We start from the raw sequence: 15,902 nt of genomic DNA on the forward strand, positions 1-15,902 counted from the left end.
CTGGAAACATGTTTCCTCGGGAGTGCCCCAAGGATCAGTCTTAGGACCACTTTTGTTTTCTTTATATGTCAACGATATTTCGTCGGTTCTATCCTCCTGTAAATATCATTTCTATGCCGACGACCTCCAGCTCTACCTAAGCGTCAGACCTGAAGATGTAAACACTGCAATCGCTCAGATGAATGATGATCTGTCTTCTGTAGTGACATGGGCGAAAAACCTGCGGCTTAAACTAAATGCAAAAAAGATGCAAGTAATCTTAATAGCCCATCAGAAATTAATAAGTTCAGATTTCCGCGAACGGCTACCTCCTATTCTGCTCGACGGTACTCCAATACCATATCAGAAAACAGTGAAGAACTTGGGTGTAACTTTGGATGAGCATCTCAACTGGGCGGAGAATACAGTCGCAGTGTGCCGAAAGACGTCTGCTTGTCTCTATGCTCTCAAAAAGTTTCGGAACACATTTCCACAGGACTTGAAACGCCAGCTCGTGCAAGCACTCGTTCTACCGAACCTCCACTATTGTGATGTGATTCAACAAGGCATGAGTAGTGAAAACAAAAGACGGCTAGAGCTAACCAAGAATGCCTGTGTGCGTTACACCTGCAACATTCGCCGATATGATCATGTTAGTGCTTCATACTCCGAGCTAGGGTGGCTGCGGCCGGACAAATTGCGTGACTACCACACTCTATGTCTACTCCACCGACTCCTCGTCGCGCAAGCACCCCAGTACCTTGCTTCAGAGATTAAAAACCTGTCATGTCATCATAATCGAAACACGAGGTCACTCTTATTTGGTATCCTAACTGTGCCCACTCACAAAACAAAAACTTTTGCAAACTCCTTCTCAGTTGCCGCTGTCCGCCTCTGGAACAAACTGCCCCTTACCTTGCGCAAAATTCAATCTCCTGCTGCTTTTAAGAAGAAGTTGCAGCATTTCCTACTATCATCCTCATAAAGTTCTCCACAAAATTAATGTACAAGGGCAATCCCCTCATCTGTCAAATAGCAAAGCTAGCGTCTCCTATCTTGCTCCTGAGATGCCTTCCTCTTCATCTATCTCTATTAGCAACGCAATCTTCTTTTCCTTTATATTTCCTTAACTATGTTTCATCATGTCTCTGTTCTCCTCCTCCCTTCACCATGAGTCTCCCTCATACTCCCTGCTGCCAGCACTCCTATCTAAAATCTGTCTCTTCAATAATGTCTAATTATAACAGTACTTAAGATCTAAGAATATAAACTCAATATGTATGTATTTTTCCAGGTGTACCTTTCAAATTGTTTATTTCACTTTTTGTACTAGATGTAGTTTAACATGCCTACTAAAACATATGAATGTAAAATAAGTAGAATGCCTGGTTAGATGTAAGAGAGGGCCTGATGGCCCTAATCTTGCCAGGTTAAATAAATCAATAAAAAAAATCAATAAATAAATAAATAATCCCACAACCAACCTTCATCGTACTCAGTTCGCCTTGTTGTGCATCCCATCGTGCCTGTGTGTGTTTACTAGTTCTTTTCTCTCTGCCTCCAAGATGAAGAGAGGTAGCTGCAGCAACACCTCGGAGTGTAGTGGGAAGAGGCTCAGAGTTCTGGAGACAGTATTACCAAGTGAGTAAATAATTTTATTTTGAGCGTAAATTTTCGTGTGTATGTTAAATTCGCCTTATTAACCCCGTCTCCTTGTTGCAGTACATCTCCAGGCTTTTTCTTGGAGTGTGAGCAGAGACAGCAGGGAGCTGGACCACAACAGACTCCGGAAGTCCAGCCTCGCGTGTTGGGTTCACAGCCAGAATTACCATGTGAGTATAATTTTCATTGTAATTTGTTCTTGTATAGTAGCGACTCAAAATTTTCTTATTTCATACTTCTTTTTTTCCTAGATCACTTGAAGCAAATGCAAATTAAACTGGAAGCAGAGCTGGGGGCTGAAAAAATGATCTACGACAGTAGCAGCAACGCTACATGGAACAGCGCCCAGCTGTAGATAACTGACAACAGCTCCAAATTAAATATAGAAAAATATACCCGTGTGTGATCTTTCAATGTAACTCGACATTCAAAATAAATAAAATTATGTCTCGTCCTTCTACAGGAACAGCTCTAGAGGACTTGGATTTGCTGGACAGGCAGCAGGAGGCTGTTCATCAGCAGATGTAGGAACAGTATCCAGCAAATAATGAGATGCCCAAGCAGCATACATGTAATTTTTTAAAAAAATACGTGCTTCTAGTAGTCGTGGTAGTAGTATAGGAAGTTTTTTCTGTAACAAATCGGTTTATATACCTTGTTTGTTGTTGTTGTTGTTGTAGGCGAGATAGACGATGACCGACAAAGGCGCTCAGATCTCGCACTACTACATGATAATTATGATGACTTTTTTGAGGGTGTGGAGGAGTCGCCCAATCAGTTGTTTATATCCCTGCAGCCAGAGCGAAAAAGGTTCAAAAATGGTTCAAATGGCTCTGAGCACTATGGGACTCAACTGCTGAGGTCATTAGTCCCCTAGAACTTAGAACTAGTTAAACCTAACTAACCTAAGGACATCACAAACATCCATGCCCGAGGCAGGATTGGAACCTGCGACCGTAGCGGTCTTGCGGTTCCAGACTGCAGCGCCTTTAACCGCACGGCCACTTCGGCCGGCTGCGAAAAAGGTAATTACTCACTCTGCTTGTAACCATGTGATCGTCAGACTTCTTTCTTTCACTGCGCCAGCAGTATTATTTATTTTATCTCTCCTTCTACAGTGGTCGCGTCACAACACGGTGTGGCGCGCATACCGGTGGCAGTTAAACCGTCTTCCTCATCAAAGCGGCGCCCGGTAAGGCACGCCTCGCCTATAAGGGCACGTCTAGTAGCCACGCGAGAAGCAGCAGCCGCCGCCCCCGCCGCCCCCGCCGCCCCCGCCGCCCCCGGCCCCGACCCTGCCCCAGCCACAGCCGCCACAGCACCGCTCTGGCGTCCACGAGCCACCCTCCCTCAGGCTAGCAGGTTAGGGCTGCAGCAACCAGACTGCTCGTAGCGACCCGAGTCCGCAGCATCTCATCCTCCATCATCACGTCGTCGCCGATCACGTGAGGTACAGCACACACCCTTGTCCACCTCGCCAACTCCATCGACTAGTTGTAGTTATAGTATCAGTAATAGAGAATATCCTATGACTTGCGTTAGTTCCCTCTCCTGTCCTTTTAGTGAAGGACATCAGGTCAGTAATACCATACCGCAGTTAGAGTACTCGGTGATTGCAGACGCTTTTGAGGAGCAAATCTCGTTCACCAGGATTGGGAAGCAGGAGGGTACCGCGACCCTGTTGGATTTCTAAGGGCGTGTCTTCCTGTCGAGGAAATGGAGCTCCTCAAAGTAGTTAATGATCCGTTGTATCCCGCCATTAAATGCAGTGCGATGGTGCTTTGCACCGAATTATCGATCCCCCCCAAAGTTGAGTCTGGTGGTGAAGAGACACCTCTTCATTATCTTTGCGGGGGAAATGGCGTGATAACGCGGAGCACATCAATCGCCGAGTGGTTTCGTAAATCCACCCTGAGTGCTATACTGGCCCGGTTTTCCGATATGGAAGTCAGAGGGTCAGTTGAAGCACTCAGCTCAGACTACACCTGCACATCCGTACACAAGTCTACGATCCGGTAAATGGAGGGTCTAGCTACATTAAGCTCCCTAAAGATATAGCTAATAAGCATGCATGTATAAATGTCGAAAAAAGAAAAGATCAGGCTTGTTTTGCATGGTCAGTCCTGGCTTTTGAAAGAAAGTACGATCGAAGGGATCATCCTGAGCGTCCCACTACATACGATGTAGGTGATAATATACGTGGGTGTTGTAACTTTGATGGTATCGATTTCCCCGTCAACATCCAGGACATACCTAAATTTGAGGTGCAGAATACCGCAATATCGGTTAATGATTACTGTCTGGAGAAGAAGAAAAGCAAATCAGATGAGCAAGACAATGTCGTCAGCTCCCTCTATTTCACAAAATCTGACGGTGAGCGTGAGCTATATGTAAACATGCGGCTCCTCTCTGAAGGTGATAACTATCAATATGTTTGGATCCAAGACTGGTCCCGACACCTTTACTCCCAACTATCATCTGATCACCGTGTAAAACTTATTTGCTTAAGGTGTCTCAATTATTTCTCCTCAGACAAGTTATTAACGGCGCATCTAGTAGACTATGCTTCCAAGGACCCGGTACGTGTTTTTATGCCTATTGGGGAAAACAAATTCATAAAGTTTAAGAATGCTCACAACCAGGGGCGATGCCCGTTTGTAGTATACGCTGACTTTGAATGCCTCCTCGCTCCTGTGACTCGCTCTGAAGGTGACCCTATAGCCTCACATACCACCTTTAGAGAAAAACACGTACTATGTGTGGCAGCGTACCAAATTATATCGTCATATGATTCCAGTCTTAACTGCTACAAATCTTTCGTCGGGATAATCCTGCAGGTTGGCTGCTCACTGAGCTCGAAAAATTTTCATGGGAGGTTCATAAACTTTATAGCGACAACATTCCCACGACCAAATCTGAGGGGAATGAAGATTTGTATAATAACGAGGTTGAGTCTCATATTTGTGGGCTGCCGTTAGATAGAAAAGTGGAAACTCCTGGCGTGGTTTGTCGGGAAACAGATGCCATTGATTTCGTTGCGTTACTCCATCAACGCTAGGTTCACGAACGCTATTGTTCCGACAGTGCGCCAGGAGCGCTGCTGTCGTGTCACGTGACGAAGGGGCCCGCGAGCTTACGAATGCATCTGAGTAAGCCCCGCGCGTCGCCACGGGTTGCCCTTGCCTGCGGTGAACCGTTATTAAAGCGCGGAACTGTGGCTACTATGTACACAAATACCCAAAAAATTTAAGAATTTGAACTAAAAGAGACACTGCAAATCAAAATAAGACCTTTCTAGGTAGAACCTAGTGTCAAGTCATAAACGAAACTCTGTGCTCTGACGCGCTGCCGCCTTGACTATTTCTACAACTGCAACCGCCTGCATGGAAACAAACGACTGTGGTGGTACAAAAGGCGGAACTACACTGAATTGTCAAAGAAACTGGTATAGGAATGCGTATTCCAATACAGAGATAGTGAAAAGACAAAATACGCGCTGCTGTCAGCAACGCCTATATAAGACAAGTGTGTGGCGCAGTTGTTAGATTGGTTACTGCTGCTACAATGGCAGGTTATCAAGTTTAAGTGAGTTTGAACGTGGTGTTATAGTCGGCCCACGAGCGATGGGACACAGCGTCTCCGAGGTGGCGATGAAGTGGCGGTTTTCCCGTACGACCATTTTATGAGTGTACCGTGGATATCAGGAATTCGGTAAAACATCAAATCTCCGACATCGTTGCATTCGGAAAAAGATCGTGCAAGAAAGGGACGAACGACGTCTGAAGAGAATCGTTCAACGTTACAGAAGCGCAACACTTCTGCAAATTGCTGCGGATTTAAGTGCTCGGTCATCAAGCGTCAGCGTGCAAACCATTCAACGAAACATCATCGATATGGGCTTTCGGAGCCGAAGGCCCAATCGTTTATCTTTCATGACTGCACGACACAAAGCTTTACGCCTCGCCTGGGCCCACCAAAACCGACACTGGACTGTTGATGACTGGAAACATGTTGCCTCGTCGGACGAGTCTCGTTTCAAATTGTATCGAGCGGATGGACGTGTACGGCTCTGGAAACAACCTCATGAATCCATGGACCGTGCATGTCAACAGGGCACTGTTCAAGCTGTTGGAGGCTCTGTAATGGTATGAGGCGTCTGCAGTTGAAGTTGTATGAGACCCATGACATGTCTGGATACGACTCTGACAGGTGACACGTACGTAAGCATTCTGTCTGATCATCTGCACAAATTCATGTCCATTGTGGTTTCCGTCGTACTTGGACAATTCCAGCAGGACAATGCGATACCCGACACATTCAGAATTGCTACAGAGTGGCTTCAGGAGCACTCTTCTGAGTTTGAACACTTCCGCTGTCCACCAAACTCCCCAGACATGAACATCACTAAGCATATCTGCGATCCCTTGCAACGATCTCCACCCCCTCGTACTCTTACGGATTGATGGAGAGTCCTGCAGGATTCATGGTATGAATTCCTTCAGCACTACTTCAGACATTAGTCGAGTCCATGACACGTCGTGTTGCGGCACTTCTGCGTGTTCGCGGGGCCCCTACACGATATTAGGCAGGTCTACTAGTTTCTTTGGTCTTCAGTGTATAAGCTACAGAGAGATAGAAGAGGAATTGCAAATATTTAGAAGATACATCAAACTCCAACTAGCTTACGTCACGTTTCTGTAAATGCGCAACTTCCGTAATTATAAAAAAAGAAATTGGAAACATAAATATAGACTGGTTGTTGCAAGGAAACAAGCGCTTGTTAATTTGCTAGAAACCTATTTTGTCGAATTTTTCCCCGATATGTAGATTAAATTAACTTTATAAAAGGTTAGTAAATGTATTTACCCCATTTTTGTAGGCATATAATTTCACAACTTAGAACAAGATAACGGGCTAATATATAAAAACAAGATGCATAAAAATAAAGTATCATTACTGTTCTAAATTATTAACCAGCAGCAAATTGCATAAGTTTTCTATGAGATGGTTCGGGCGTTTTTAACTCACTCAAAAAGTTATATTAGTTTTGAGCATGGTAGTTATTAATTTTGTTCTGTCTTACACGTTTCGGCTTACGCCATTTTCAAAGGTTCCGCAAGATGAATGAATGAAAAGGCATCCTTCAAGAACTTTGGTACAATTACATAAAATGTACATCGTAGAAACGGAAGAAGCAAACGCTCAGTGAAAAAAAAATATTTACATAATACCGCTCTACTTTCAACTGTACTCTCACACTGTCCTATGGCTTACAACCCTCGAATAGTATTTTCATATTTTTACTACTTTTGAGGCGTCAAAGCGAATATTATACGCTGACCTTCCACGCCTTTATCAATGAGAGCAAATTACTGGCGTCCAAAGCTCACTCTCTCAAATCACGTTAGGTCATTTACCCGAAAAGAAAACAGTGTTTGAGCATGATTTCAAGATTTGGCGCAGATGCTAATGTTTCACTGTTTATCATGAGCTCGAATGATTATGTATATTACGTATACAGTGATCTGGTGTATTCCTATCCTTTATAAGTTTTTATTTTTTGTACTTTATTATAGACTGATACTTGTCCCTGCAAGACTGTTACATAACTATGTACAGATTCTGGTATTTGGCGTGTAACTTTGTAATTTTACTTGATGTAATGCCTGTATATCAACATACTGATTATAACTTTTTATATACGCTTTTCTGGATATTAAATGTGCCATGTTTTGTAATTCGTTTTGTTGTACAACTTGACCATCCCTTACAGTATACGCATATATTCTACCGTTTACAGTGACAAACACAATGCTTTCTAATACTATGAGGCATTAGGATGTTCAGAGAGGTACAAACGGTATCACGTGTACGGGTAATCAAATAGTTGGTTACCACAGTGTGAGATTACGAAAAAATCTCGCAGACGTACTTTGCAGTAGCACCACCGCTGAAGGGAGAATGGTTACGTATACAGTGAGGGTCTGCGCGAGATTCTGCTGCCGACTGACCAGTTGGCAGATACATCGGCTATTTTGATGTCCCAGTGGTGTTCAAATAGAAGGGAGAGGGCACACGAGGGCATTACCGCGCTTGCGGTCTGCTAAGCCCGACCACAAAAAAAAGTAGATTGCAGATATAGTGCCCCATGTCTCCGCGGCACCACCAGTTTTGTGCCCGCCAAGTGGAAACAGATACTGGTCTCCCTAGGGTACATTACACGTATCTGCTCCTGCCATTGATCTACGCCTTGCAATTGCCCTACAGTGGTTTCGCTATTCCATCCGAGGGCTGTCATTAAGAACAACACTTATGGACGCGATTCGCGGGAAGCACTGTTCACAAACATTTTTTTAAAATTAAATATAGATGTTATCTTCATAGACAACGTACAAAATGCAGAATTCCTTTGAATGAATATTGAATATCGACTCAATTAGTGTGAACACACAAAAGAGGTTTGGAAACGGAACGTCATGAACGTGCTATCCTCTTAGAGTCCTGTCATTACCGTGTAACAGCCAGGGCCCTTTAGCTAAATACTCTTCAGACATCCGGTCAGTGTGTAGCAATGAAATTCTTTCTTGGGGAACTAATACTCTCAATAAGAACACAGTCTTAAAATTACAGAAAAGGGTATTAAGAATAATACGCAGAAATAGTAAACGCGCGCTTTGTAAATGTCTGTTCAGTGACTATAGAACAAGCTCTAGAGTGAAAAACGTATCAAGAATGAATAAACATAAACATTTTTTTCACTATGGAATGCATTTCCAAAATAAACTATCTCAGGAGACTGAAGAGATTACTAAAACGAACTTATTTAAAAACCTCATTAAAAAGCACATGTTTAGTAATACATTCTATCCAGGGGAGAATTACTCATATAACATGGATTAGGAGTTTGGTGAAAAATGTGGCACAAGTAAATAATCATAAAACACCTTTGTCATTTCACAACACATTTTCTCACTACAATGCTTCTTTTCTGGAATGTACATACTAACATCTTATTCTCTTCCTGGGTTCAGCTTCTTACTCATTACGGACGCAAGGTATCTCCCCATTTCAGGCAAACGAATGTGAAGTTACGGTACACAAAATGGATAGAGAAAAATCATCGTGATCGTCCCGATGCCAATTGATAATGTCTGTTGAGTGTGTTGCGCCTGCTGTCGAAAAATGTGTGAAAAATGGGTCAATAACTTTTTACATTGTGAAATAACTTTCATTAGAAGAAAGTAGAGACAAAATAGTATAATACATTGTGGATAAACCGAGTGCAATTATGCTGTTTTTAATAGAAAGTGTTGTATTCGGGAGGATGGAGACTCAAATCCCCATCCATTTTTCGTGGTTTATTTATTTTTTCGTGGTGTCTCTAAATTACTTCAGGTAAATGCCGAGATGTCTTCTAATATAAGATCACGGTCGACTACTTGTTCCAATCTTGTAAAACTAGACATGTAGGTACACAAATCCTTCTATAGAAAAATTATGTTTTTTTGTTGTTAAACTCTAGTACTGTGACATGTCTAATATTCTTGTTAGTGCGATACACTGAAGAATAAAACTGAGCCTGCGTGTCAATAACTCTGCAGATTTGGAGACATCAATGTAGTACAGGAATTGGTGCCATAATCATGTCTTTCTCGTTACAAAGCTTACTGATAGAATGCCTGAACAATGCAAGGCCATGCGCATCTTCATTTTCGCGGCGTATTGACCGATCCATTACATATCGTGCGTGCAGCAGCAGAAACCAAATTCTTCCAAATGATATTATAGCACTCTAGCAATAGCATCTGTTAATAATGTGACTGTCCGCAGCTCGTGGTCGTGCGGTAGCGTTCTCGCTTCCCGCGCCCGGGTTCTCGGGTTCGATTCCCGGCGGGGTCAGGGATTTTCTCTGCCTCGTGATGACTGGGTGTTGTGTGATGTCCTTAGGTTAGTTAGGTTTAAGTAGTTCTAAGTTCTAGGGAACTGATGACCATAGATGTTAAGTCCCATAGTGCTCAGAGCCATTTGAACCATTAATGTGACTGATGTAGTTTTCATCTGTCAGGTCACTCGGAAGATGGCCGAAAAGTGTATCGTCGAAATTTCATTTCAAGAAATGGAGTTTATACGACTGCGCGACCAAAATATAAAGGATTAATTCAAGGCCAGTTCACACAAGACACAGATATCTAGGGATTGCATACATATTGTTCAATTACAACACCACAGGTGATGTGCAGCTGATAGAATGTTAAATATTAGTTCGGATATTGCTCCGATTTTATTCAAATATCATTCCTATTGCTACAGTTGCGGGTAAGAGTAAGCTATATGTCAGTATTACTTTTATCTATAAGACAAGAAGACATCAGGTAATCTCCGATATATTAGCCGCTTGATGTCATTCTGTCATCCGTACAACAATTAACTGCGATATGTTCCTAAAATGTGGAGGTTATATTAAATTTCTAACATTTGTTTTATCTAAATAATACTTTTTGTTAGCAAGTACAGGTGTTCTAAGATGAAGACTGGGCCTGTAACTTGACAATAACGTTGTGCTATGTCCATGAACAGCTGTTGTATTAGCAGAATCATCAAATAATTTTCATAACTATTCTAAAATGAAATCCGCAAATGGGAACCAATGGAATATCGACTAGACGGGGATATAAGTAGTTACTGATAGTTCACGTAAATTGTTTTTTGTAAATTTAATTTGCTTTTAATTCGATACAATCGTAATTCTGATTTGCTCATACAATGCAGGATATCATAGCCGCTTTTTACATCCTTGATGATTTCTCTATTATAGCCATTAGGCCGTCGTTTAAGGCATACTTCTGTGCCTAATGGTTCGTCTCCTAATGGGGGCAATCCTTTAAACGTTCTGTTTTTGTGCCATTGTATTTCCACCATACAATCATAATTATTTCTCAAACTATTTTTGTTTATGTACTTTATCTGTTTCTGCAAATGTCGAATGAATCGAAATGTATGGATCCGCTTGGAATATTTCTGTCATTAGTGCAGGACTTTCGTATTACGTCCTGTGATGGTCGTTCCAATGTTTTACTTTAGAAAACAATGACTAGAGCTAAAAATTGTCAAAGCAGTTTTGTCGCCAAAGAATCATACAAGATGATAATTTCCTGCAGTTCTGTATACCAAAATATCAAATTAAGCAGACACGCTGCAAATTATATCGTCTCTCTACTTTCTACAGACTAACTTTATTGATAAATGACGATTCATTGCTTTTAATAATAGTTTCTGTTCCCGGATAAAAGAGCCTCGTTGAAAACGTCTTTATCTCATGTTGTCGTTTCGAGAATCCTTGGGCATAATATGGAAGATCGCTAGTTCAAATGGCTCTGAGCACTATGGGACTCAACTGCTGTGGTTATCAGTCCCCTAGAACTTAGAACTACTTAAACCTAACTAACCTAAGGACATCACACACATCCATGCCCGAGGCAGTATTCGAACCCGCGACCGTAGCAGTCGCACGGTTCCGGACTGCGCGCCTAGAACCGCGAGACCGCCGCGGCCGGCGATCGCTAGTTCATGAGACATCATTGCGCTTTAAGGAGCGTAACATACATGAATCAGAAATACAAGTGAAATTGTATAGCATATACTAAAACTATAAAGCAATAACCTCTGATACCACTGGTGTATTTTGTCTGCTGACATTTTACAGGCACGTGACCAGTTCGATCTATTTCAAAGACCGTCTACACTTACATCTACACTGATCAGCCGAAACATTATACCAGCTGTTTATTTGCTTGCTGGTCCACCTCTGGAACGTAATGCAGCAGCTCTTTTGCCTGGCATGGATTCAAAAATTCTTTGGTAGGATTTCAGAGGTATGTATCACCGGATATCTGTGCACAGGTCAGTCGCGCAACTCCCCTAAATTACGGGCACCCCACATGTGTCACATCGGGACTGGTGGCCAAGACATCAATTTGAGTTCACTCCCATGCTGTTGTAATTGCTGTAGCACGATCCTGACCTTGTAACACGAACGGTTATCCTGATGGAAGACGCCATCGCTATCGGTGAAAAGATCGAGCATGAGGGTATTCAGATGGTCGTCAATAATGTTCAGGTAGCACACAGCTGTCGCGAGGCTTTCGATTGCTACGACAAGTCCAACGGAAGGCAAGGTAAATGTCTCACACACCATAACCCTGCTTTTCGGGCTTGAGTCTGTGGCGCGCTGTACCTTTCGAGCAGTCGTTAGCCTCAATGACGACGGATCTACTACTGTAACAATAGATGCGATTTATTAATTTACATCTAATTCAACCAGTTTATCCATTTACATCTACTTCTACATCTATATACACTCCTGGAAATTGAAATAAGAACACCGTGAATTCATTAACCCAGGAAGGGGAAACTTTATTGACACATTCCTGGGGTCAGATACATCACATGATCACACTGACAGAACCACAGGCACATAGACACAGGCAACAGAGCATGCACAATGTCGGCACTAGTACAGTGTACATCCACCTTTCGCAGCAATGCAGGCTGCTATTCTCCCATGGAGACGATCGTAGAGATGCTGGATGTAGTCCTGTGGAACGGCTTGCCATGCCATTTCCACCAGGCGCCTCAGTTGGACCAGCGTTCGTGCTGGACGTGCAGACCGCGTGAGACGACGCTTCATCCAGTCCCAAACATGCTCAATGGGGGACAGATCCGGATATCTTGCTGGCCAGGGTAGTTGACTTACAGCTTCTAGAGCACGTTGGGTGGCACGGGATACATGCGGACGTGCATTGTCCTGTTGGAACAGCAAGTTCCCTTGCCGGTCTAGGAATGGTAGAACGATGGGTTCGATGACGGTTTGGATGTACCGTGCACTATTCAGTGTCCCCTCAACGATCACCAGTGGTGTACGGCCAGTGTAGGAGATCGCTCCCCACACCATGATGCCGGGTGTTGGCCCTGTGTGCCTCGGTCGTATGCAGTCCTGATTGTGGCGCTCACCTGCACGGCGCCAAACTCGCATACGACCATCATTGGCACCAAGGCAGAAGCGACTCTCATCGCTGAAGACGACACGTCTCCATTCGTCCCTCCATTCACGCCTGTCGCGACACCACTGGAGGCGGGCTGCACGATGTTGGGGCGTGAGCGGAAGACGGCCTAACGGTGTGCGGGACCGTAGCCCAGCTTCATGGAGACGGTTGCGAATGGTCCTCGCCGATACCCCAGGAGCAACAGTGTCCCTAATTTGCTGGGAAGTGGCGATGCGGTCCCCTACGGCACTGCGTAGGATCATATGGTCTTGGCGTGCATCCGTGCGTCGCTGCGGTCCGGTCCCAGGTCGACGGGCACGTGCACCTTCCGCCGGCCACTGGCGACAACATCGATGTACTGTGGAGACCTCACGCCCCACGTGTTGAGCAATTCGGCGGTACGTCCACCCGGCCTCCCGCATGCCCACTATACGCCCTCGCTCAAAGTCCGTCAACTGCACATACGGTTCACGTCCACCAGTGTTAAAGACTGCGATGGAGCTCCGTATGCCACGGCAAACTGGCTGACACTGACGGCGGCGGTGCACAAATGCTGCGCAGATAGCGCCATTCGACGGCCAACACCGCGGTTCCTGGTGTGTCCGCTGTGCCGTGCGTGTGATCATTGCTTGTACAGCCCTCTCGCAGTGTCCGGAGAAAGTATGGTGGGTCTGACACACCGGTGTCAATGTGTTCATTTTTCCATTTCGAGGAGTGTACATATTCCGTAAGCTACCATACGGTGCGTGGCGAGGGTACCCTGTACGAACCACGTTTCCATTGATCCACGGTCCAATCTAGATGATCCCGTACCCACTGCAGTTCTAACTGATGACACTGCTCAACATGTTCGCATGTAGTGGTCGTTTGCTGCGGCGCCTCAAGTTCAACAACGTGTGGTGAGAGGTGTGGTCGGAAACACACGTGCCTGAACCACTATACTTTGTCTTCACATCTGCCTGTTCTGCGCTACAGAGTGAGGATAATTCCGACCTACACATTCGTTAATTAGGCGTGGACATTCACACCTTGTGGCCGTCTCGTGGTTCCACGGTTCTTTAACTAATTTCTATAGATGGTCACGACGGTAGTACACGAAAAGCCAACCAGCTTCGCCTTTTACGAGCTGCTCGCTAACAGGTGCCAGGTTGTAACAATATGCCCTTCGTCAAAGTTGTTAATGTCATTAGACAACCTGACACGCTGCCCTTATCGTCACTAGACACATTCCCCATTCGTCTCTACTACTCTTATACTGCGTAGTCAGAAACGGTCTGAAAAGCTTGCAAGGGTACTGCAAGACAGGTTGTGCTGACAAGGGAACCTCCCCATCGCACCCCCCTCAGATTTAGTTATAAGTTGCCACAGTGGATAGGCCTTGACAAACTGAACACAGATCAATCGAGAAAACAGGAAGAAGTTGTGTGGAACTATGAAAAAATAAGCAAAATATACAAACTGAGTAGTCCATGGGCAACATAGGCAACATCAAGGAGGTTGTAAGCTCAGTAGCGCCGTGGTCCCGTGGTTAGCGTGAGCAGCTGTGGAAAGAGAGGTCCTTGGTTCAAGTCTTCCCTAGAGTGAAAATTTTAATTTTTTATTTTCAGACAATTATCAGAGTTCAGGCACTCACACATAATCAACATCTCTCTTCAAAATTCCAGGACATGTTCAGATTTGCTTTGACATATGCAGGATTTGACGGTCTACACACGGAAAAATTTGAAAACGTTAAAAACATATGTTTTGACAGAGCACAGAGAAAACTGTGCGACTGTGAAACTGTTGCATTCATTTGTTGCAGTTTATGTGACACACTCTTATGTTTTCATCACTTTTTGGAAATGATTATCACATCCACAAGAAAACCTAAATCGGGCAAGGCAGAAGAATCTTTTTACCCATTCGCCAAGTGTGCAAGTTAGGTGGGTCGACAACATATTCCTGTCATGTGACGCTCATGCCGTCACCAGTGTCGTATAGAATATATCAGACGTGATCTCCTGTGGAGGAATCGGTTGACCTATGACCTTCCGATGAAATGTTTTAGGTTCCCATGGGAGAGGCACGTCCTTTCGTCTACTAACCACACGGTTTTGCGGTGCGGTCGCAACACACAGACACTAAACTTATTACAGTGAACAGAGACGTCAATGAACGAATGGACAGATCATAACTTTGCAAAAATAGTAATTAAACTTTTCGCTCGAGGGAAGGCTTGAACCAAGGACATTTCGCTCAGCAGCTGCTCACGCTAACCACAAGACCACGGCACACTTACGCTCAGTTACTCCTTGATATTACCTATGTTGCCCATGGACTACTCAGTTTGTATATTTTGCTTATTTTTTCGTAGTTCCACACAACTTCTTCCTGTTTTCTCGATTGATCTGTGTTCAGTTTTACAAGGCCTATCCACTGTGCCAAATTATAACTAAATCTGAGGGGGGTGCGATGGGGAGGTTCCCTTGTGAGAAATAATAGTTACGAAAAAATTCTTCACGCCATTTTCCAGTTTGAAGGTAGCCAATGAGGTCACAGTGAACACAAATCTAAGCGGCCTCCCACATAAACTTAGTGTCATTTGTTCTTACAGCGTAAATGATAGTGCACAAGACTGGTCAGCCTTTGGCTAGGGTTCGATCCTTACTACCGTCCCATGTCCAATTTTTGGATCGCTCTACTGTTCCGGTTTGGGAAGCCAAACGAAGAACACGTTTAGCGGCACCGTCTCTGGCGGGAGACTTGAATTTATTAGCGCAATACCCTGACTAGCTAATTTCAATGCTAATTAACTCGAAAAGGGCGCAATATATCGAACTTTTTCTTAACAATTATTTCGCATCATAACCTACCCTGCAACACCGTTAGCAGCTTTTCGGACTGTTGCTGAGTACCCTGTACACATTGTGTATACATTGTTCACTCTGTAACACGTTCCGAGCAGCAATTAGCCCCGCGGCGGCTACTGGCCGCAATTGAATGGTATGTAGGCATCCAGGCTCTCTTCCTTTCATCTTTGCTAATTAAATAATCAGTACAGAGGCATTTTCGCCACATCAGTTTTGTAGTGACCCATCATGGTAATTAAATGAAAATATAACATGAAATGACAGAGTTTTTGCCGCTAGGATAGATAGCTGGAGGCAACTGATAATTAGTGTGTGAGTCTTCATTCGTATCGGTGAGTACGAGTGTGAGATGCTTCTATCACGCTGT

The 15,902-nt window shown here is 44.0% G+C and overlaps 1 protein-coding gene across 1 annotated transcript; it reads left to right on the plus strand.

Moving 5' to 3' along the window:
- Positions 1-1,544: 1,544 nt before the first annotated feature.
- On the plus strand, positions 1,545-3,034 carry LOC126249434 (testis-specific gene A8 protein-like). Its single transcript, XM_049951087.1, has 3 exons — positions 1,545-1,624; positions 1,702-1,811; positions 2,760-3,034. The coding sequence occupies exons 1-3, from the start codon at positions 1,545-1,547 to the stop codon at positions 3,032-3,034; spliced, it is 465 nt and encodes a 154-aa protein (XP_049807044.1).
- Positions 3,035-15,902: the final 12,868 nt, after the last annotated feature.

This window comes from Schistocerca nitens, chromosome 3 (genome assembly GCF_023898315.1).
Source record: "Schistocerca nitens isolate TAMUIC-IGC-003100 chromosome 3, iqSchNite1.1, whole genome shotgun sequence".
In the NCBI taxonomy this organism is placed as follows: Eukaryota; Metazoa; Arthropoda; class Insecta; order Orthoptera; family Acrididae; genus Schistocerca; species Schistocerca nitens.